Source organism: Rhea americana, unplaced genomic scaffold (genome assembly GCF_003343005.1).
Source record: "Rhea americana isolate MKP2758 unplaced genomic scaffold, rheAme1 scaffold_289, whole genome shotgun sequence".
Lineage (NCBI taxonomy): Eukaryota > Metazoa > Chordata > Aves > Rheiformes > Rheidae > Rhea > Rhea americana.
Genome location: NW_028186411.1, coordinates 998,654 through 1,021,755, shown reverse-complemented (window position 1 = coordinate 1,021,755; position 23,102 = coordinate 998,654). Strand labels below are relative to the sequence as shown.

At 44.2% G+C, this 23,102-nt stretch overlaps 1 protein-coding gene across 5 annotated transcripts in view; it reads right to left on the bottom strand.

The window, feature by feature from the left end:
- Positions 1–4,083: 4,083 nt before the first annotated feature.
- The window catches only part of EHBP1 (EH domain binding protein 1), a 202,393-nt gene continuing 183,374 nt past the window's right edge, over positions 4,084–23,102 (bottom strand). For 3 of the 5 annotated variants that reach the window (XM_085308997.1, XM_085308998.1, XM_085309000.1), the window contains exons 19-20: positions 5,982–6,081; positions 4,086–4,853 (exon numbers count right to left, since the gene is read on the bottom strand). In XM_085308997.1, coding sequence (XP_085165123.1) covers positions 4,727–4,853; positions 5,982–6,081 — 227 coding nt within the window. In that variant the 3' untranslated portion in view covers positions 4,086–4,726. Of the gene's footprint in view, positions 4,854–5,981; positions 6,082–23,102 lie in introns of all 5 variants that reach the window. The other 2 variants (XM_085308996.1, XM_085308995.1) reach the window with 2 other exon arrangements.

The following is a 23,102-nucleotide window of genomic DNA, read 5'->3' as shown; positions in this document are numbered from 1 at the left end:
TTTTTTTTTCCTTTTCTTCCCCCCTTCCCAGGTGCATACGCATTTGAACAGAATCTATTAACCAAAATTACTGGTAATCAGAGCAATTTCACTTGCGACAGAGCTGCTTTAATTGGGGACCGGCAGTATTTCAGTGCTAGTTTTCAACACGGTCTTTCTGTTTCCGCTGCCGTTTGCCMTTTTGCTCATTTGGGGAAGGGATCCTTCAGTTCGACCCACCTAAAATCACACTGCTTTGAACCTCCAAAAGCCCCAGCGAGAGCTCCCCAAAACCTTCCCATCTTGCACGTAAAAATAAAGCAGTAACACGTGCAGCGTTATCTCAGCATGACAAAATCGTCTTGCAAGCGACAACAGCCGTGATCCAAGCAGAAACAAGGAGAAATGCAAAACAGAGATTTTTCCCGGCTGTTTGCTCCCCAGCCCAACTTTTGGGCTAACTTTTCCCTGCTTCTGCTAATAATCGTGCTGATATTCAGTCTCACCAGCACCTTCTGGCACGAGAAGCTCTAGACGAAAGGGACCCCAACCACCACCGTCACTGCACAGACTTGAGCTCATATTCTGTAATTTTGATTGCTTCCACTTAGTGGAAATCTCTTAAAAGCCTTTTTAGTTCTTTTCTTTTTYTTTTTCTTTCACTCCCTAGCTCCCTAGTTTCAGTGGCAATTCCAACAAACACTACTCAAAATATTTCACTACAGGTCTCGCTCGGTCCTTAAGTTCCTTTCTAAAAGACACCAGTTTTGTTGCCCTGTCTTGTAGCGCTGTGGAGTAAATAACCTCGTATTAAGACTTAATGCACTTGAAACAACACCGGGGTTTTTTTTTGGTTGCTGCAGTCACTTCTACTACGGTTTGAAATACGCCATGGAAAAACTTGTTAGCAGAAATACTCATTTGTATTTTTAATTTTCTTTCTTAGGGATAACATCCCCCCATCCCCCAAAATAAATACCATCAAGCAGCAATTTGTTAAAAGAGGTAACAGCACAAAGTATTTGAAAAATATGTTCTATGTCATTACACTGGAAGTTTATTTTATCCAACAAAATACTATCAGGCAGCACTTTCAGGAAGGATCCAAGCATCCCTAATATTTAAAAAGCAACTGTGTTCAAGTTTGATTCCTACCTGTTGTGCCTTTTGAGATAGGATTACCTACATCACCTGTCACATAGAGTTACCAACGCAGACTACAGCTCTGGGAAGCTACAGTATCGGCTGTGATTAATTTGAAGATTTCAGAATAATACTGTTATAAAAGCTGCACTCTGGACAAAAACAGGATTAAGCTCTGAGGCTGTGTACGAGCTAAACGTGTTGAAAGGTAAAGCCCCCGTGCCGCCGCTTGCGACGTGCAGTTTAAAATTACGTAGTTTGCTAAATTCCCGTTGAAGTAGAAACGTTTTCAATTATTCATCTTCATTGACTTCACATTGTCTTTCCCCCCCCCTTCTTTTTTTCCCCCTTTGCTTAAACTGATAATTACTTGGAGAAAACGGGGCAGGCTGTTCCAATAGAAGCGCTTTAATAGAAACGGTCTAAAGTTCCCGCGGTAAAGCCTTCCACCTCGCCGCTATAATAAATAAGCCCAGCACTTTGATGAAAATTAACACTAGTTTTGTAAAGAGCACATTGGGGGATTGCAGTCAAGCCTTATCTTTAGTTCCAGTCAACTAGCAATCCTGAAAGAGTTTGCATCATCATCAGAGCAGGCCACTTGATAGGATTCTGCTGCTGAACCTAATCAATCTATGGAATACTGTGGCTGCGCGGTGTAACAAAGCTAAAATAGATTTACAAATGGGGTTTTAGAGGATAAGCTCCTCCACAGGATTACATATTGATTTTAAATATAAAAAGCTTATCATATAAACCATAACTACAAAAATAGTGAACCTATGCATAAATCCTTTTAGAGGAGCACCCACTTCAAACTGTAAGCCAAGAATGAATCAAGATGTACCACATCCTAAAGCAGATCCATTTCTTGGGCAGAAAATGAACACGCTACCCCAAGGTGTGCAAAAATGAACTTATCTTTTCTAAGGAGGCATTAGATCTCGAATAAGGGGGGGGGGGGAGAAGAAGGAAGGGCGCGAGGGAGGGCGGCTCGAGGCAGGCATCCTGCCCCTCGGCTCCGAGCGGGGTGAGGACCAAGCGCCGAGATGCACGATCTTGCCTCCGTGAGACAGACGCCTTCCGAGCAGGCAGGCGAAACGCCGCGGCRTGTGCGCGCGCTGCAGCCCGGCCAGTAACCTCCGTTTCCCCCGGCCCGTCGCGCGAGCGTTTCGGGCCGCCCTCGGCCGGGGCAGCTCCCGCCGCAGCCCCGAGCCCGCGGCGCTCCGCAGCGAACCGGGGGAYGGGGACRGGGCRGGAGGAGGAGGAGGAGGAGGAGGAGGAAGGGGGAATATTTCTCTTTTTTGTTCTCCCCCCACCGTTGGTCATTCCTGTGATCCGCCGGGAAGCGCTTCAGCGCTCCGGAGCCGCCCCGCGTCCATCTTAGCGGCCGGCTAAGAGGAGCCGTCGGCAGCGCAGCGCCCCGGCGCCGCAGCCCGCGGCCGATACCCCCTTCAGCTGCAACCAGCAGGCCGCTGCCTTTTCCAGGCTTTTTATTCCCCCCCCCCCCGCCTTTGCCTGTCATCATCTAGCTAAGTAAATTGGTTGATAGATTTTTAAACAGCACAGTCACGGGTGGAAGAGTTACAGCAATTTACCAAAACAGTAATTATCACTTTTCAAAGGCTTTTTTCTTCTTTTTTTTTTTCCTCTTTACGTACCAGTGCGGGTTGGTGCGCTCTGCTCTACGGTCCTTCCCTTTAGACAAACAAACAAAGCGCCCAACCAGCCCCATCCTGCTGGGTTTCCTTATTATTATTATTATTTTCTGCTGGTACATTTTAGGGCCAGCTGCCTCCTCCACTCTCAGTAGCCACCGGCCGCGCGGCCGCCGAGGGCACAGCGCCGCGCTGCCGGCCGGCGGGGAAAGCTGCCCACGAGCGGCCTGGTTTTCCCGGGGCTCCCGAAAAAAAGAGCATTTTGCACCGGAGCGCGCGTCCCCCGGGAGAAGCAGCGCTGCCCGACACGCGCATCCAGCGGCAGCGGCCTGGGCGYTTCAGGAGCATTTCACTCTTTCGGTGTGGTTTGAGGTGCAAGCAGGTAGCTGCTAAAACTTCTAACAGCCGCGTGAGCTCGCTGAGGTTTGACATGCTGAACATGGGCTTTGTTGTCTRAATAAAAAATGAAACCAAATTTCTCCAGCACCTATGCTTTTCTCCCTGAACTCCTGTCTACCTGTCTACTGTATCGCTAGTAACATCAAAAAAAAAAGGGAGGGGGGAGGAAAAGACTTTTCTGGGTTTTCACATCTCTCTCTGAACTTACAAACAAGAAAAAAAAATAAAAGGACAGATTTTTATTCAAATGACTGTGTGAATGGCATTTTCTGCTAGATGTTCAAAAGGTGCTGCTATGACGTTCCGAGGCAGTAAAACATATAAGAGCCAATTAAGCATTTATATTCAGGATTTAAATCCAATATCTCTAACTCTTCTTTGGTTTCAGAGTATTTTCAGTTTTACAGATTTCATTAACATGATTCTYAATTAATCTGTCTTGCCTCTTGCAGAAAGTAATGTATATATTTATGACTCAAGTTTATCCAAGAATATGGTGAACGCAGTCTTATGCAAAAATATAGCCACAGATGGACAGATATGAAAAAGCTACCTGAAAACCTGCTTTTTTTTTTTTTCTTTTTTCCCTGCAAACTTATGCTTCTAGTGAAGTCGCCAAACTAATTAGAATTGATTTATTATGGATCAGGTACCTTATCAGGTGAAGAAAGAAATTACCATGGACAGTCAAAGGGTTAAGAGGTCAATACAGAATAGCAAAATCAATTTGCATTGATTAGACAAAAGGTCCATTTTACAGAGCCCAAAGGATTAACTTTTAAGCAAACATCTTTGAACTATAAGACAGCATTTGTGACTGAGAGGTATAAGCAGTGCAGCATTATAAAACACTTAAGATATTTAAATAAGAAAATAATGCAAGCAGTGGTTTAAGCTATCTGGATGTTTATTTTTTATTATGAATCATCCCTAGGATTATTGTACAATTCACTTGAAAGCCCCATGGAAAGTATGCAATTGTTTCATTTATCCCGTGTGTCAATCTTCCCATGAGTTTTCATTCAGGTAAGGTGACTAAACTCTGGAGAGTTGCAGAGAATGGAGAAAATATGTGCGAAGGATTGCACTAATCCCAATGTTGCTTGTGATGAAATATTTACTTGGCACACACAGTGTTTTACCACAAAGACTGATGAGATTCCCCCCCAGCCAGCGAGACAGGGTTGTAAAATATATCCAAAATGCCTCCCTTATGTGGGTCACCCCTTCCCCTTTCTGCGATACCAAGCGCAGCGTGATGCTGCAGGAAAGCCACGACTGCCTTACTGCAACACAAAGAATAAGCCCTGGACAAATATTTTTTACTTCCTCATCACTTTTTTTTGGAAGTTGATTCCAAGAAGATTGTATTTCTCTGCCCCATCTTGGACTTTTTTTTTCCCCCTTGCCTTTTTTGAGTAAAACTGAAGTGCGGGAGCGGAGACCCAGCGCACTTGTTGCATGCTCTCGCGCGGAGTTATGCAAATACCCGCAGCAGTTCTCAGCGAGGCGCCCGAGCAGCCTCCCCGCGAAGTAGCGTCAGGTAGTTACCTCTGGCAGCCAGCACTTCCGCTGCCTCGGCACCAAGCATCGCTCTTACCTTCGATAGCGAGCATCGCTCTTAACTCCCGGTTCAGCAGCTCGTAGCGCCTTTCTAGGTCGTGTTCCTTTTCCCTAGGCAAGTGGCAAAAGTTCATCAATATGTTAATTACTAAATCATTAAACACTTAAAAGAACCTTTAACTTGCATTGATTTTAGGACTCATAACTGACTTTTCTCTTTAACTTTAAGCTACTCCAAACAAACGATACACAAACTTAAAACCCGGCCGGGTGGCGTAGTCCGCACCAGGGCCTTTTCGGTTTCTATAATGTCAGCTTTAATCCCGGCAGTTTAACTCCACGGCAATAACTCGATACGCAGCCTCGGAGCAGCTGCTGCGCAATGTCCCAAGTATAAAACATCCCCCTGTATCTAATGAACAAATTCCAGCATCTGACCAGCCTCTGAGCTAATGTGACACTGGCACTGTTATCCAGCATACACTCTGACCYGACGAAGAAGGAAAATCAGACACGGGATTAGAAAGCTTAATATTTGGAGGCAGAGTCTTCGATCAAGTTCAGACACGGCAGGAAATTCAGCACGGCACATTCTTGCCGCTGCGGGAGAGGGGAAGTATGCGGCCGTCTACGCTAGGTGGCATACCGAGAGAAAAACCATCGCCGAACTGGGAGAAACCAGGGCAGCGGCGCGGCGGGCGGCGCGGAGGCCGAGTCCGGCYGCCTTCCCGCGCCGGCCTCGCCCGCGGGAGCATCGCGCCGCCACCGCTTCCCCACCGCCCTTCCAGCGACCCGGGGCTGCTAACCTAGCGATGAGGCTTCGGGTTCCTCTAAAGCAGCTACCGACTTAAATTTGTTTTTCTTTTTTTTTTTTCTTCCCCCTCTGAATTGTCTTCGCACAGCGCATCGGCAGCACGGCGCAGCTCAGACCTATCTGCGCACTGCTGCAATGTAATTTTATTCTACGGCTTGGCCTGTGAAAATATAACTGCGCTTAATATTTCATATTTTTTTCACAGCTCTGGCTAATCTTGTGTCACTGCACACTTTCCATTTTCAAGTCTGAAATACGAGAGAAACAAGTGACTCGATGTACTCAACAAATCCTCCAGCCTGCTCATCTCCGAGGGAATGTTTTGAAGTCTAATGGGAAGAAGAAGAATTTTGCTCCTATATTCTGGGCAGCGGATATCCCTGCAAGTCAGCCTTTTGTAAATACATGCATCCATCCGTACTTACAGGAGAGAAAGCTGGTTCATTCGTCTTATTAAGGCATTTTTCTTATTAACCAGCATGAACCACTCCTGCATCATAGCTTCTTCCTCCTCTGTGTTTCTCCCTGCAACAGAACATGCTTCATTACTTACATGACATTTCCCAGGCTGAACAACACATTTCAGYTCGGTTTTTGCAGTATCAGTCTCTCAGATCATTGACCGGTACAAGGCAGATCCTCAACTGGGAAAAATATTAAATGACAAAAATACCCTGTGTCCTGCAGCCCACTGCTGTTGGCACCTGCAGTGCCTTGGCCGGCGCTCGCCCCCCGCCGCCCTCCGGGCAGGAGGCTCCCGCAGCCCCCCCGCCACGCGGGAGACTCCGCGGCACCGTCCCGGCGCCCCGGGGCCGGGGGGCGGGTGGGGGGGAGAAGGGCAGGGAGCCGCCGGGGGGCTGCGGACCCTCCTCGCCGAAGCCCTCCGGGGCGGCTGCTCCTCTGCCTCGAGCCGCCTGCCTTTCTCGCGGCTCAGCTGGAGCCGAGGAGCAAACACCGCACGTTCCTCCCGGAATTACAAACCTCGCATATTTTGTATGAATGAATCTGGGAAGAAAGCTGGAAGAGCRGCAGAAGAGCACGAGCCAGCAGCCCCGAGCCCTTCTCCCAGCTTYGACACTGATTCACCGGGAGACCACGGGCAGCACTCTGTATTTAAGCATCTTGGGTATAATAATAATGTTTGTAAAGAGTTTGGAAATCTCTGATACAAGGCGCTGCGTACTCGGGGAAGCTATATTATTAACTTAAACCATAGGAGCGCAAGTTGCAGAGAAGTATTTTCCAACATCCAAAGCTGGAAAGATACCAAAAAAAGATGTGCCAGAAAACTTGTGCTAAGTTTCCAGTTTCTGGCCGTTTGCTTTTGAAACGGCTGCACACGGGTGCGCGCCGCACACGTTCACACCCAAAGCGGCGACAGCGTGCAAGCCCGGAGCCGCCCGGAGAGCCCCTTCCTCCCCGGGCTCGGACCTGCTGCACGCCCAGAGGGACAAGGGCCTTCTTGGTTTGCTTCTCCCCTCTGTGGCCCAGGGGCTTGATGGATCCAGGCAAGGGAAGGAAAAGGAGCTTCGAGAGGAGCGAGGCAGTTTGGGGCAGGGACCCAGGCGGAGAGAAGAATTTACGCCACTTGGCCGTTCTCGTTTTTCCCKTGAGCCGTTTGGCACGTCCTTCTCTTTCGTGCCAGACGCCCCTTGAGGTCCTGTTATCCCCCTGAGATGCTCCTGGCCTACGTGGCTGTCCCGGGGAGGGGGGGGGCTCTCGGGGCACCCGATCCGTGGCGCGGGCCGGCGGCTGCTCTGCAGGCAGGTCCCAGCTCCCGCGGGACCGCCCTCTCCCCCACGCGCCCCGCTCCCGGTTCGGCGCCGGAGGGCGTCACGCCACGCTCGCCCAGCATCTGCAGCACCGTCCGGCAGCGCAGCGCTCCGCCAAGCAGGATTAAGACTATAGGTAGAGTTTGCTGTTAAGTTACAGATCAAGGGAATCGCTGTTTTGGTCCAGCTATGGGGTCCRCCTGGAGAAGCAGATGACACTCGGCTTCACCAAGGCGAGCAACCTTTCCTTGCAAGGTACCAAGTTCTTCCTTTTTCAGGGGGAGGGAGGGATGGGAAGGACTGCTTTTTTAACCGTGCAAAATACCAGTTTGTTCTGTGATGCATGAGATTGCCACAGTGCAGGCGAAAGAAAAGACCCCACAGCTAGGCACACCGTGGCTAGACTCACCTCTGACTCACTTTATGACACTAACTTTCTTGTTGGCGAGGTGGCCTGGGACCTCTGGGTAGAAGACGTCATTAGAAATGCAAGCTCTGACTGTGTTTGATTTTGCAAACCTTTAGAAACGCACAGCGACGRGACGCAGAAACGTTTCAGGGGAGTCGCGCTCATTTGCACCAACTGAGGAGCTGAACCTYAATTTTATGATGCGAAGAGCACAAACTGAAGATACCACCTTCTATCAACAAACGCCTCCACCACGTGAAATAAAGTTAGTTGCGACGTATCCTGAGCAAAGGCCTGGGGAAAGCTCGCCTGTTCCCAGCTTAACAGGTGTATATTCTAGTATTTTTATGCTGACACTGAAGCATATGGAATATCCATAGAATAGGTCRTTTTACAGCGACTTAACAAAGTCTTTATTGTTTTGCAGAATTTTTAATCTTTTCGGGGAGCTGTTTTTGTCTTCACTTTGGACCATGTGATGCCCTAACACTGGTCATGTGATATCGGCTGCGATAGGCACAAATCCCCGGGCAGCAACAAAAGAAGAAAGAGTAAAAAGAAAAAGCTGAGAAAAAGCTTGCAATTTGGAAAAAGGCCAATTGTACCCTGGTGAAGGCCTTTTTGATCACTGAAATGACACATGTGTGCAATATTAATAGCAGTAGATCGTGATATTTTATTTGTTGACCACGAGCTTTTAAATTCTTGTGCATATAGCCAAAACAGATTCTTCTCCTGCAAGCAAAAAATAGAGGAACTGCCACATATATAGTTTTTAAATAGCACTTTTCAAAGAACACAGTGCCATTAGCTAATTTACTACTTTTTTTTTTCCTTTGGTGAAAGGATGCCTGCAAAACACTTTCAACAAAGAAAAAGTGAGTGTTATTACAGCAGCAAGACTGCAAGCTAAACTCACACTGACAACTTCTAAAGCAAAATAGAAAAATAGCTTTTCCTCAACTCAATTTCACTTTTTCACTCAGTAAAGCTGTTCTGCTGCTGTGGTTGTTTGTGTTTCCATTTTCCAAGTGTAAAACAASTGCTTAATTTACTAGCTACAAATGTTTGAAAATGAAAATTGGAAAAATATCTGTGTTGCTTTCTGAAAAAAAATACTATACAGATTATTTAAATGAAGTGAAAAACACATTTGAGAACAAATCGATACTATGGATGCAAACCCCTTATCTGAGCCAGTACAAGAAGATGAAAATCTATAAATAGCCCACACATCTTAAACTTATTTTTTTTTCCGGAATACATGCATTACACTATTGTTTTTGATAAAAAAACAACAACAACAACAACAACAACAAAACCCTTTTAAAGCTAGTAAGTTGGACCATTACAAATTAATCCTGACTTTAATAACTGGTTAAAGACCCCTTCAGCTTTATAAGTAACAAAAAATATTAAAGCCTGTGATCACAGCGAGCTTTTCTCATTTCTCCTCTAACCATTTGTTATTTAATCCAATACTAGTAATCCAATTTGTCCATCAGACTTTTAAAGGGCAGAATGCAACTTCCCCAGCTTAGACACTTTTCAAAGTACAATATATTTTTCAAATGAATGCTGGATGTTTCATTTTTTTCCCCAACTGTTCCTAGCTCTAATGTATGAGGAAAAAAAGAACAAGATGAACATTGTTCGTACTGATTAAGTAAGAGCTCATTAAAGAGCTGTCAGTGCCGTACTTTGAATATGCATGAAGCATATAATCAGATCTAGTACCGTCACTAGAGGAGAATACGGTAAGTACAAAGGATTGATTTAATTACTTAGAGTGGGCTGCGGTGGTAAAGCAGTCTTGTTAGCGCAAAAAGAAAAGGAGGTTGTATTCTGGCACGGTTAGGGGAAAAAGGCAGTTTTAGCTTCTGCCACAATACCTAATCTCAGGATAAAGCACTTTACATTGTAGCTTAAAATGAAGACTGTCAGTTTTCTAAAAAGCCCGGAATTCATCTCATCTTGTTTAACCTCACCTGGTTAACTATCTAGCAGCACATATTTATTCTCTGGAACACACAATTACGGCTATACCTTTTTATCGTAGGGTTCAATAATGACTTCTGAAAACAGTCTTCAAACAGGGCTGGCCAGAGCTGCAAACATCACATGCATGCCGAACGCAGAGCAAGAGATTTGAAAAATGCAAACCCAGAAACTAAGACGGAGCTGTGAGTACGCCCGTCTTTACGGAGAAAGACAATACAGCCTTCACAGCCGTACTTCAGTACTGGATATTCGCTGATGAGAATTTCTGGCAGGGATTCTCTAATTTCTTTTCCTTTTTGTTCCTTTTTTTTTTTTTTAATAAAATTGGGGGGGGGGACCGGCCGTGTTTTATTCCTCCTCGAGGAATGCTCTCACGTCAAGTCTCCGGGCCCTTTTTCCAGTGTCCTTGTCCGGCCCGAGGGCAGAGGGATGCGGGCTCAGCTCCCCTCCTCACTTGAGGTCGCCCGGCACCCTCCTCGCCGATTAGGAACGGTCCCAACCCCGAGCCGGGCAGAGCCCAAAGACGCCGCGTTCCCCCCTCCCCTGCACCTACCGCCTCCCGACCGCTGCCTCTTGGTACCGCACTACAGCAGCTCCCGCAGCACAAAGTTTGGTGATTTTGTCCCTACAAGGCAGGCTTGTAACAACAGCCCAAAAAAAAAAAAAAAAAAAAATCCATTCTTTCCTCCTGTGGTTAATCACACGTATTCAAATATGATCTTCGTGCTGGTTATTCAGCAATGACTTGAGCCAATTTTCATCTCCAATGCTCAAGAATTACAAGCCTGTTTATATGTTAGCCGTTTTTGAGAACAATACCAGCGACCAGCTTGTTTTAATGCCGAATGGCTTCCAGGCAGTCTTTTTTTTTTTAAAAAAAATACCTTTCCCTTCACATTCTACAGGATTTACAAATGAATTTTTGTTTAAACTGTAAGCTAATTATTTGTTAAATATTTAAATAAGGAGTATTTTGACAAATAGCTATTCTCTTCTCTTTTTTTTTTCTTCCCCTGCTAAAAATACTTCCAAACCCACCTCGTGTGATCAGCTATCTATCAGTACATATATGTGCCATTAGATCCATTATGTTTAAGCTCTCTGGGCAGCTAGTCATTAGATAAACCAAATATGGATTAACATAGTAAAACTGTACATTGCTAAGAAAACAAAGTGCTACAAAACACTGTGAATACCACTTAAAAGGAAGAAAAAGCAGCAACGTGCAGGGACAAGATTAGTTTACAGTGTAAATGGATGAACACAGTAACTTCTCTACACTTTATACTGTTGTAAATCTGTCAAGATAAGCCAATGGATTAATATTAAAAAAAGAAAAAATCCTTACATGTAAATGTATTTAGCTGTTGTGCAAAAATGACTTACAACCTAAAGAAGATAAATAATAAAGGCTTTCTATCAGCATCCAAGCCCAGCCCTTTCAATGTGGCAAGAAATAACAGGTTCACAGAGAGCACTTTGTGCGCCCTCTTAGGCAGCAGTTGTTTTTAAATTTTATTTGCACTGTGTATACTGCGTGCCACGGTGTCAGGGTGAAACACAGAAAACTCCGCGTCTCCCCATTTACCTCCCCCGAACGACGTGAAAAACAACCTACTTAAGGCCGAGCCCATTCTTCACCCATTTGCTGCTGTTTACCCACAGTTTTAAAACAGAATAGAAGAAGCTTTCTTCACTCCGCACACTTGGGTGAAGAGGCCAGCGGGAGAACGCCAGCGCATGCGAACTACAGCGGGCGAATAATGGCCAAAACGGGCCAACTTCACTCTGCCCCTCTTCTGGAGGACGGTGCTATTTGTTATTTGACAGAAGCTAGCTGGCCACCAAGAGCCGGACAGATGCCAGCAATTTCCAGCGATTTCACTGGAAGGTTTTTTGAAAGCGGACACCGCCGCGTTTATTTGCCCGCCAGAAGAAGTTGCAGGCAYCCAACTGGGGCGACGAGTTTTTAGGGCTTTCTGGATTGGGAGCGACTGGGGCGTCTACCTGCGGGAGACTGTGATTGCCAAGTGAAGAGGAGCTCTAGGAGGTGTCCTGTCTTGTCTCGTAAGGACCGGGGAAAATTCAACGGCGTGGAAGCTTCAGCTTAAAACTGGAAAAAAGAAGCACCTTCCCTCAAAGCATCCCTCATCGTTTAGCAGCAGAACTCCTTGCCGCATGGCAACGTGGAGACTAAGAGCTCAGCAAGAGCTACAGCCAGGTGGAATGGATGTATGGGAAGGCCAAGTGGTAACAGTAAATACTGACACAAACAAACAAAAAACCCAAGARGCAGGAATCAGATCCTCCTGCTTCAGGACATAAGCTAACTTTTAATTTTTAGAGGTTAAATGAAGCGTTCCCTGGGGACAGGTTACCATAAGCAGAATTTCTTTCACCTGCTTGGATTCAACCTGTCCCTYCAGCAGACAGTAAGAGTACTTATGGTTGAGACCATGGGGCCACGATAGCCATTACAGCTTTAAGAGAAGGACACACAAGAAAGGAAGAGAAGCAACACTGTATGTCTTAGCCGAGCGACCTCACATCACAAACAAAGCATAAACGAAGGTCTCAAACCCTTTGAAATCAACGGCAGACTTTCCACTGCTTTTAACAGTCTTCTGATCTCGCTCAGTGTGAACAGTTAATGCCCAAATAAGCTATAATTTTTAAGGCAAATTACTAAATTTAACAAATACGTAATAGAAAAGCCTACGTTCACAACAGATACTCTTCATAAAGAATAGGACACCAGCTGTATCTCAAAAGGCATCCAACTCAGTCGAAAGCTGTGGTGGATTTTTTTTTTCCACAGCTAGTGATCTGGGGCCTAACAGTTTCTAGGTGAAACTGAGGCACCCTAGAAGAGACCAATTTTCTGAAAAACCCACCTCTTTCCAGGTATCTCACAATACAAGCTCCTGTGCAGGAGTTACTCCTAAAAGCCTACGCTGGACAGGCAGGATGGACTTCATCAGACCTAACTTGAGGGATCTAATACTCCTCTGTACCTCAGCCGGTCCCCTCAGCTCCATTGCTTGCCTGCAGGAAGGAGTTTTTCATAAAGGTGTTATTTTGGATGGCTGGGAGGAATCTCCCTCTGCAGGGCGTGGGGGATGGGGGTCCGTTTTGCCCCAGGGCTATGCAGTCAACTTTCTAACACACACAGCTGGTGGAGCTGAGTCCCACCTGGAGCCTCAGTTGCTCTTACTGAAGCAGGTCCCGTGAGGATAGGAACAGAGAGCAATTAAACTAAACTAAACTTTCAAAAAACTGTATCCTCACTTTCAGAGGACAACCCAAGACTTGAGCTGAAAATGTCAGYTTGGCTTAAAATAACTCTACAATGGTCCAAGTGTCCAAAGAGAAACTRCAGTAGGCACCTCAGTATGAATACATGGGTAGCTTCACCTCGAACTTCACGCTCCCTTCCAGATTTACCATAGCCAGCTTTCTTCCAGAAAACTTTTTCCTTTCACTGAGCAAAGACCTCCTTAATTATTAAAAAAAAAAAAAGACACTAAAAACAAATAAGAACAGCCAACAACAGATAAACAGGATGGCATTCTTGCTTAGATGACACTACAGAAGACCTAGCTATCAGATGAAGCCCTAGTACAATTCTCCTAGCCTGAACTGATGGCCAAATGCTTAAGGAACATTGGAAAGGCAAATTCATGGCCAATAACTCAGTGTCTGAGAGTGGTTCTGTAGGAGACATTGATGTCCACACAATAAAGTCAAATAACGGTAGGTAACGACCACCAAGAATCTGCCACGCAGCGTTGCACTACGGCGCACTGACCATTTCAGCCCCCCAAAAGTACTGTAACCCTAACAAAACGGAGTCGCAGCCAAGTGAACTCCTTTATCATAAGAACATATGAAAGTAGCTTACTACCAAGCAGGAAACATGTAAGTTCTTTGGTTTCTGAAACATCATAAACCAGGCAGCGTATTTAAAATTTGGAGAGCTGTGTAAACAGAACTTCACGGCTCTGACCACATCTCAGAGTGTCTTAGGATTTACTCTGCTTGGAACAGGACTGGCTCGCAGCAAGACAAACATCTGTGGGCTGCAGTCTTGGCAACCTCGATTATCACAGGACTGAAGCTTTAATGAAAGACAAACTGCCTGAAAAGCGATGATTTTCTTGGAGTATGTACTCTGCTATTTTACACTACAAGTCAACACAGTGACCACTAGAAAATAATAAATATCCCACCTTTAGGACAGCATCTGCACAAATCTCATAGCACTGAGCAGGGCTTGCACTGCTAGAACCAGCACATGTCCTTGATCACCTGATGGAATTGCTAGTACCCATATTTTCCAGCGTAGCACAATTTCAGAAGACACATGGGCTTGGAGAATGGATGCACCAGACCTTTGCTAGCAGCACAGGAAACAGGTGCCTTTAACTGATACACTTGAGTATCTGAAGCTACAGAAAAACAGTAGTTCATGCTTGGAAATTCACCAAGAGCAGGAGACCATCTAGGAGGTCAACTGTGTTGCTTGCAGGTTGAAAAGTAGATGCTTTCTTAAAAGTGACAGTAATTTCTCTACTGCTCCTGACTGCTCCTCAGAGCAGTTCATGCCCCACTTGCTTGCTTATATGGGAAGTGAAGGCTGACTAAGRTGCTGAGAGAAGACTTACTAAGACGCTGAACTGAGGGGAAAGTAAACCTTAAAGTCTTTGGGTCGTGCTCTGGTAGGAGACATATTATMTCATTTTTACCAAATGTTGTCTTATTTCCTTCAGAACATTGTCTCTTGGGGCAGGGAAGGGATGGTGGATAGTGAGAAATGACCTGTTCAATGGACAGTGCTGAATTTAACATGGACAACCGCCTGAAGTGAGGTGATGGCTGGTATTGAATGTCACCTGGTATTGGTGTTAATGAAGATGACTGCTCTTACCGGTGGTTGACAGACTTGTGCTTCTGGCATCAAAAACTTCCCCGAACTAAATGGGCAAGTTCAGTTAGGTTCAGGTGTCCTGGGGCCCCACAGTTTCTAGTGCTGACAGCAAAAGTGTTTTTGGTGGTGTGAAGGAGAAAACCGAAAAAAAAAAAAMCAAAAAAACAAAACAAACAAGGCTTTCTATAGACTGAAGTGGCATCTCAGGCAGGGAGTCCCAGGGTATCCAAAGTGCCTTTCTCTTTACAATCAGGCATTAGAGAAAGCTAACTCCCAGGCAGGAAGCCAAAGACCGTGCCTACCACATGAAAGATCGTTTATAATGCAATACCACAAAGAAAGATGGAAATCAGTTAAAAGAAGCAAGTGTCTGTTGGGTCTTGCAAGACTTTTGGAAGGCTTGCAAGTCTATTCATAGTGCCTAGGGCACTCCCAGAGTGGCCTCCTGCTACGTGGACAACATTGGGTTAAGATTCACTTCTCCAAACTGGCTTCAAGCACTTTGTTGACAGGTTCTTTTAAGACAATGATGAGTCTATAGCCAGCGAAGTACATGGAGAAGAGGCCTACTTATCTTTCTGTCCTTAGGCAGCCAATGGCAATTCTGTGTTACTTTAAGAAAATGTAAATATTGCTATTTTAGCTGCTGTGTTTCTTTAACAATTTAATGCACTTGTTCTGGGAAGGTTAAACAGGCATGCTGCCTGCTTCTGGTCTCAAAAGAGTCTCCTCCTGGGAACTTCTGCCTACAAATATAGACATTAAGACTGAAGACATGTGAATTAGAGAGTAAGAACAGTGTACTCCGGAGGTTGACATGGTATATTTGCTCAATGGGAGCTCTTCAGCTGTAGAAATGCTGGACATTCAGAAAGGTGTGACAGGCTGATCCTCCTTTACCAAAAAAAGTGAGCTAAGATTGCCTCACAAGAACTTCTAAAAGGGGAGTTAGAGACCAGAGAGGAATGAGTTTACCAGTAAGAGACTCTGTGGAGCCAGCATGACAGATGAGAAACAGGAGAAAGGCTGACAAGCCTCAAGAGCTCAAGAAGTTCTCAACTGTTCAAAAATACATAACTCTGGTGACTACAAAAATAGTACTTGTGCAGAAATTAATGTATGAAAGGGACAGATCTGGACCCTTATGACTCATTTCAGTAAATCAGCTTACTAGCTTGCCAATTCATTTGCAATAACGAGTTTTAATGAATGGCTTTGTGCAGCTTGTCTACAATTTTAGTAGGCGTTTCTACAAAGCTCTGTGGGCTTCAGTGTGATAAAGTCGGCCAGGTTACACTTACAGGTGACATGTAAGCCTGGTTACCATACTGTAAACCAGGCCCAGACCATAACATGGTCACACTTCATTCATCCAGAGAGATTTGGTGGTTGCCAAAACTCACATGATCTCATCCTTGGAGCAATTCAACATACCTAAACCCATGAGAGAGAAGCATCTCATGAAGCATTTGATAATATTGCTCAGTTTCAAAAACGTAGCATCTACTGATGCATAGTTCTGTGAAATGTTACGAAGTTACAGTAAAAATCACTGATCATCTACTTGTTTTTAAATGTCAAAACCCTTTCCTCTGTCCCACACAATTTGCTATTAGTGGTTTACTGCATTTACTTCCCTGTTCCAGCTACAACGGTCTGCTTATATGTATGCACAAAGATCTAGGCATGTTCTGCTTATGTTTCCCCAAGCAAAGAGCCACAGCTACACTCCTCCTAAGGAGATGACAAGGCAGAGTTGGCCCAGCCGCACAGGTGAGTTTGAATAAGAAGAAGAGTTAGTGGAGGGAAGCATATTTTGAATACAGAAGTAAACAAAAGTACCAAAGGCACTTTTGGTACTAAGGCAAATACACRAGCGTATCCTTTCCTGCTGATTGCCAGGACAGCCACAGAAACCATTTTTAAACAGAGCCCCTCTCTCACGCAGAACTGAACATTCATGATTTTTTCTCTCCAATCACTAACACCGCTGACTACAATGTGCATTTACTTCAATTTTATTTAAAAGACAAAACTTGTTTAAGAGAGTATGACACCTCCTCCTACCTTAGCTGTCCCTCCCCAAGCACAGATTTGTATTATGGACTGACAGACTCGACTAAGAAGCATTCAAGACAGAATAATGCAGACTGGTAAATGCAGCTTGGTAATCAAGTTTGTGAAAGCATAGGGCATATGAGGGATTTATTTTTGATAGTGAATCTATACCCATCCACGTCAGCTAGTGCCCATTGAGAAGCAGAACACTCCAAGTTATTAATACAGCTAAAGGCGGTAGAAAAGAGATCAATGACAAAAATCACCTGGTTTAAAAAAAAAAGAAAAAAAAAGTAAAAGGTGTTACATTAAAAGGGCTTTTACTTTGCATGCAAAACAATATGGAGAAACCTGTATTTTAGCACTTGCACTTAACAAGCACTCCAAAGTATGCCAGGATGAGAACAGAAACCCATCCTTTCTAATAATCTTGTGACAAAAGCTAAAAGACATCATCCTATTAACTAGTGATCTCAACTGCTAATGCAGAGTACTTCCTGGTGCCTTTTATGTAGAATGCTGCTATTAAAAAACCACTAAACATTCACTGCGAACAACACAGAATCATTCATCTTTTATCAGCATCTCTTGTTAGAAGAGTATGAGAGGGGCTGGAGGTGTCATTGATATTATAGAGTGGAAATTAATCAGAAATTTTTCTCATATTTTCCTCATCACACTAATTTACTTTTGTACAAATTTCCCCCTGCTAAAAAGTTCATACCCAGCCCCCTGTTGTACGCTTTTAAGTTGAGAATATTCAACGAGTGCGTCAACTGAAAGGCACCAGGTCCTAACACAAAAAGCATTCGAAATTCTCATTTAGTTGTCTTTATTTTGCTAGCGCCATGTGGTCCTTGAAGATGTAGAAAACATGGGAAGCCGAGTAAAGATCAGAGCAAGCTCATTAGCATTCTGACAAAATTGGAGTGGTGGAGATGTATAGTTTGCCTAGTTTGTCGTTTTGAAAGCTACCGGTGGTAAGCTCTCTATCGCATTGTGCTTTTGTCTTTTTTGGGGGTTTTCAACGCAGCGGGGTGTTTGTTAGCCTGCGTTTGCACAGTGCATTGTGGGAACCTTTCCTGCACATTCAGCCTATATAGTATCATTCGAGTTCAAGTCAAAAAGTTTTTTTTTTTTTCCCCTCCCCTATTTATTTAATAATAACCTATCCTAGTGCATAAGCCTCGCCTGGCTGTCAAAACCCATCCTGCTGGACACCTGCGTTACAAAGTTAAAAAAAAAAGAAAAGAAAAAAAAGGCATAATAAAAATAAAATTAACACCGAGTTGCATTTAAAAATAAAACCTTTTAAACGTGTTGCTAGTTTCCTTCAAAGGACAAGATAAGAAGAAATTAATTTAAATTCTACTGTTTACAATAAACTAGAAATGAATTTGAGACAGATCCAGTCGATTAGAATTCAAAAGAGACTCTGTCACTGCCTAAGATCCCAATTCTATTTCAGAGACTCTTGAAGGAAAGATTGGTTTATGCTCCAGAATTATGTAAATAATGAATTACCTCTTAGAAGACCTAAAGAAGTTATTACTCTGGTCATTTGAATTTTTTTTTTTTTTTTAACACAAGGCTCACTTTGAAGGGCTAAAAGGGCTACATTAATGCTGCTATTCGACATGAACGTTTCCAAGTTGCAATGAAATGGATAAAGGTCTTTTTGGATGAATTTATCTGCTAAATCCTTGTGGTTGCCCTCCTATCTCGGATGATGACCCAAAAGAATGTCAACAGCTCATTTCCCAGGAAGCGGGAAGGAGTCACTACGCAAGCCATAATCTGCACGTTCGCAAAGCCCCATTTCAAACATTACGTTTCACAAGCTGTTTAAAGAGATTTTTTTTCTCTCATCTCGACTACCCTAACAGTGCTTTGGACATCAGTGCTTCTGGAACGACAGCTCTAACAAAGTTGAAACACGACTTCCGTGCATGGCTCCACGTTCTGATTTTTACGCAGGGTATTTGCATGTATTGTATATACACATGCACATATGCACATACACACAAAACACAATACGGGAGTGCTTGCATACTCACAAACGCTTCCAATTCACCTTGCAAAATGCTGGCCGCCATGTAGAAGTGGCAAGTAAATAATAAAAATTAAAAATGTATTAAGTCACCCCTAATTCACTCATTGTATTTTTTTTAGTATAATTGGTGTCAAACTGCAATAATTGCAAATATCCTTTTGAACAGYAGAATAAAACGCCATTTGAAGTGAGTTGCAATGGTCTAGGGACTGATACAGTAAATTTTACAATGGAGTGTGGATTAAAGATTTATTTACTTGGCGATGAAGAAAGGATAAACAAAYATTAAGAGGAAGATCCACCTTATACAAAACCTTCAAAATTGTTTTTCCTTGTTATGTGCTTGGATGGCATCCAAACAGTTTGTCCAAATAGCATTAGAGCTGCGGCAAGCCTCTTCTTACCCGGAAAACAAACGGCCAGGCCAAGGGGAAAGCGCCGGGCTTTAGGAACAACAAAAGGACGAGCAGGGAAGTTCTTGGGACAGAAACAGCTGAAACACCTGCGTCGCTCTGACAGCGCGCACTGACAGAGCTGCATTTGTCTGTCACATTTAATTTCTAAATTCATTCTACGCCCTTAGGAAATACAGCGGGTTTCGTCAGGGAAGGGGGAGGTTGCAATGTTCAAGCTATATATGCAGACCCCTATACCCCCCCCACCCCGCTCAACCCAAAGCCCAGCCCTCAGAGTTAAATAGCAGAGTCGTTATTTTAAGATCAAYAAAATTTAGGCTTTTGCCAGCTTCAAGGTTCCCCCATTGTTTCCAATCTGCTTTTAAACACTTACTTCCAAATAACCTGAAGACTGTTCTACGCGCTACAGTAAGGACGACCGAGTTATTTTCTATACTTTGCAATGTGCTTATAGCTGCAAAATTATTTATCTCCTTCAGTGCATTCCGCTAGGAAAGTTTCGTCAGTAGGAATCGTCTGGACCAGCCATATCAAATTAGAGGGCAGTCAGGAGTGTCTAAGTCCAGCTTTAAAACAAACATCATAACAATTACTTAGCCATATGGAAAATAGGGTATGTCTTTCCTGAAAGCTTTTATACATTTTCTATCTCAAATTTCAACTTCATTAGAAACTATTTCTGACTAGCAAGCTGCAAGATTGCTAAATATCTGACTGTGAACTCACCATGAAGACGGAGACTCTTTTTAATGGCAGAACTTTTCCCAGATGCAAATGAACAATAATCTAATTTCGAGAGTAAATTAACTGAAGGATTCCTTTCCGTATGTTCCAAAGTTCCCCGCCATTAAGTGGCAGCCGAAACTTATGTAACGCACGCACCCGCACGCACCCGTACCCCCACACGCCTGCCGCGGCAGCACCCCCACCAGCACCAGCCTGCCTCTGCAGAAGAGCTCCCATTGTGCTTATGTTTAGGTTCCTACGACTTAAAGGCCAGATGTTTCACAAATGACCAACAATTGGAGGTTAGAATAAATTAATGACTGATTTCTGAGCTTTGATGGAATTAAGCATACTTCTTTTCTCAACGTGCCATGTGAATGTTCCCCCGTTAAACTTTTTTTTTTTTTTTTTTTGACAAGTGAGGCCACCCGGCAGAAAGCAACTGATGCAAAACCCAGGAGTAATCCCTCTGTTTAGTTCAACACTGTGGTTAGCCTTAACACTGCCTCTATTATCCAATGGATTTAGAGAAACTTTCATTTATTTGTTGGCCTCAGTCTTCAACTTTGTTGCCTCCTTTAAAGACCTCAAGGCCCATTGCTATGTAAATACATTTGCATACAGTCACAAAGCCGCGTCCTGGGCCGCTGATTAAACTTGCACAACTAGATAGCTGCAGCGCGCAGGTYTGTGAGCTCCGCACAAGCCCTTGCACAAGCACGGGCGAGCGAAGGAAGCCCACGCCAGCTCTCGCTACGCGAACGCCTCGAATTGAAAAGAAGCGCTCCATCGCAAACCCCTCTGCACCCCGACGGAGCCAGGGACGCTGCTGCCCGTCGCACACCAYGTTACAACACCGGGGTGATGCGAGATTTGCAAGGGACAAAAAAAAAACCCTTCCTCATTTAGGCGCTGTTAACATCAGCATGTGATTTGTCCTAAAACATCACCTTCTTTCCTGCTCTGCTCCTCTTGCAGAGGGACGACCGAATATCCCCATCGCAGAAGTGAGGATTCACAGCTAGCGGTTTTCCCCTTGTTTTTTCTCGCTGCCTCTGTTCATGAAGAGTAGCTGCAGTATAATGTACTGTTCCGTACCATGCACAACGCAGCCTTCTCGCGGCCCATTCAAACATGAAGCTTTGCACCCAGCAATTCTATCCCGAAACAGCACCGGCATTAATCCCCGCAATTACAACCCGCAGCAAACGCGGGTGGGCAGCCGGCGCCGTCTCCCCATCCCCACGTCCAAAACACCCGTACCTTGAAGGTTTATGCTCGGTAAGAGGGGCGTGAGGGACTTCAAGCGCGTACAAAGAACTGGTTTTATAACTTCTAGCGACTGATGACTGTGGGTCAGGAATTGCAACTTAATATATTGTTCTGGTGTATATTTAAGGACCTAGCACCTTCCTCAGGAGCTCAGCGAACGTTTATCTAATGCCTTCTCTTGCATAGGAACTCCTTTTTTTAAAAAAAGTCTAAAACAATTTGAATACATAACTTCTAAAAAATGTATTGTAGCATTTCTCAAGTCCACCACTATTTTAAAAAGTGAAGCAAATATATCTAAGTATCAAACTCAACCACATATGAAAATATACCACCTACTAGAAGCTGACTTGTGTAACTGGAAACATGCTAATGAAGGCACCAGCATAATTCATAAAACGAGTCTGATTTACAATTTATCTTCCTTATTACCRAGAGCATATGTGAAGTCTCTGCTGCCCCATGTAAATACTATACACAAAACCGATTTCTCTCCTTGGACTAAGCACATCAATGCAAAAGCAAATGAACTACCAAAGTGCCCTAATTAACAATTTTGCAAGTGAATGCAGACATCAGTGCCACATGCAGCCATTACAGTCCATTCCACGCCATATCTGTTTCTGTTAACATTTCAATAGACCAATTAAATGACCTTTCCCCYCCTCAAACTCAATTAAGCTATTTGAACATCAATTGATAACTTACCACGTATTTATGCAAAATGTGCAAGCAAGAGATTCATTTTTCAATCCTAATGATGTTTCTAAGAAGAGAAAAACTCTGGTAACTCTACTGTAGGGGTATTCCCCATGGATGGGGCCACAGGCTGGATCCCSCCAAGGAGCCAGTGGCCACCTTGGCACTGGGGTGGGCAGGTGGAGAAGGCAGGTGTGAGGCACATCTTCTCCCATGCCATTTGGTCTCTACCCTGCAGTGCTGGGCCACCTTGTGAGCCCCACTCCACCTGCCCCCCCTCCAAAAAAAAATAAAAGAAAAAAAACATGAAGATAGCCATCTCCTTCGGCTTTCTGGAGTATCACATCACCGGGTCATGGCCAGCAGGCTGGGAGGTGGCACAGGATTGAATCAGCCAACTCGTGGAAGTCCAGAATTGGTTGGGTTTGAGTTTTTGGGTTGGGGTTTTTCGTGTTTTTTTTGTTTGGTTGGTTGGTTGGTTGGTTGGTTTTGTCTTGAGTTTTACATCTCCAGAGTGAAATAGCTAAGGGGTGCCACCATTCAGACACCTTCTGGAGCATCACACAGCAGGCAGGACACCTGCCTTCAGCTTGGGTGACCCACRTTGAAAGAGGCGATTTGCTGACTTCTGCATTTTCCCAAGGGACGTGGGAAAGCATGAAGCTGTCTGTCACAAATGCAGAGGAGCTGGTGGTGCAAAAAGGTGTAAGGAGTAAAGGCAGCGCTGAATCCTCTGCTCCCATTAAAGGACAGATAAGGGTCAGCATCTCCTCCTTAAGCATCGCCTTTACTTCTCAGCACAGGTAAATATTTCCCTTCAGGATGTGTAGATAGGGACTGAAAGCACAAGGATTTATTTAAAATAAGACCACCTCTCTGGCACAATTACTCTAGGACAGGGCCATTTTGATGCTGATGATGAGACYAATTTAGATGAGAAATATAAATTTGTTGGTTTTAAGAATACAGTACAATGTGAAAACTTCCAGGAAAAATAAGAAAGGAGTACTTGTATAGGTCGTTYAGAAGAAATCTTGGTAAATACCTACTTCTGTTCATTAGACTTTTTTTAGATCAAAAAAAGGGCTTAGTCTTATACCAAAASAATAAGCAAATCAAGAAGAAAACACAGAAGTGCACAAGAGGCAGATACAATTTCTTTAGTCTTCTATAAGCCCTAAACAAAAAGTTGTACCTGAACAAATTAAAATAA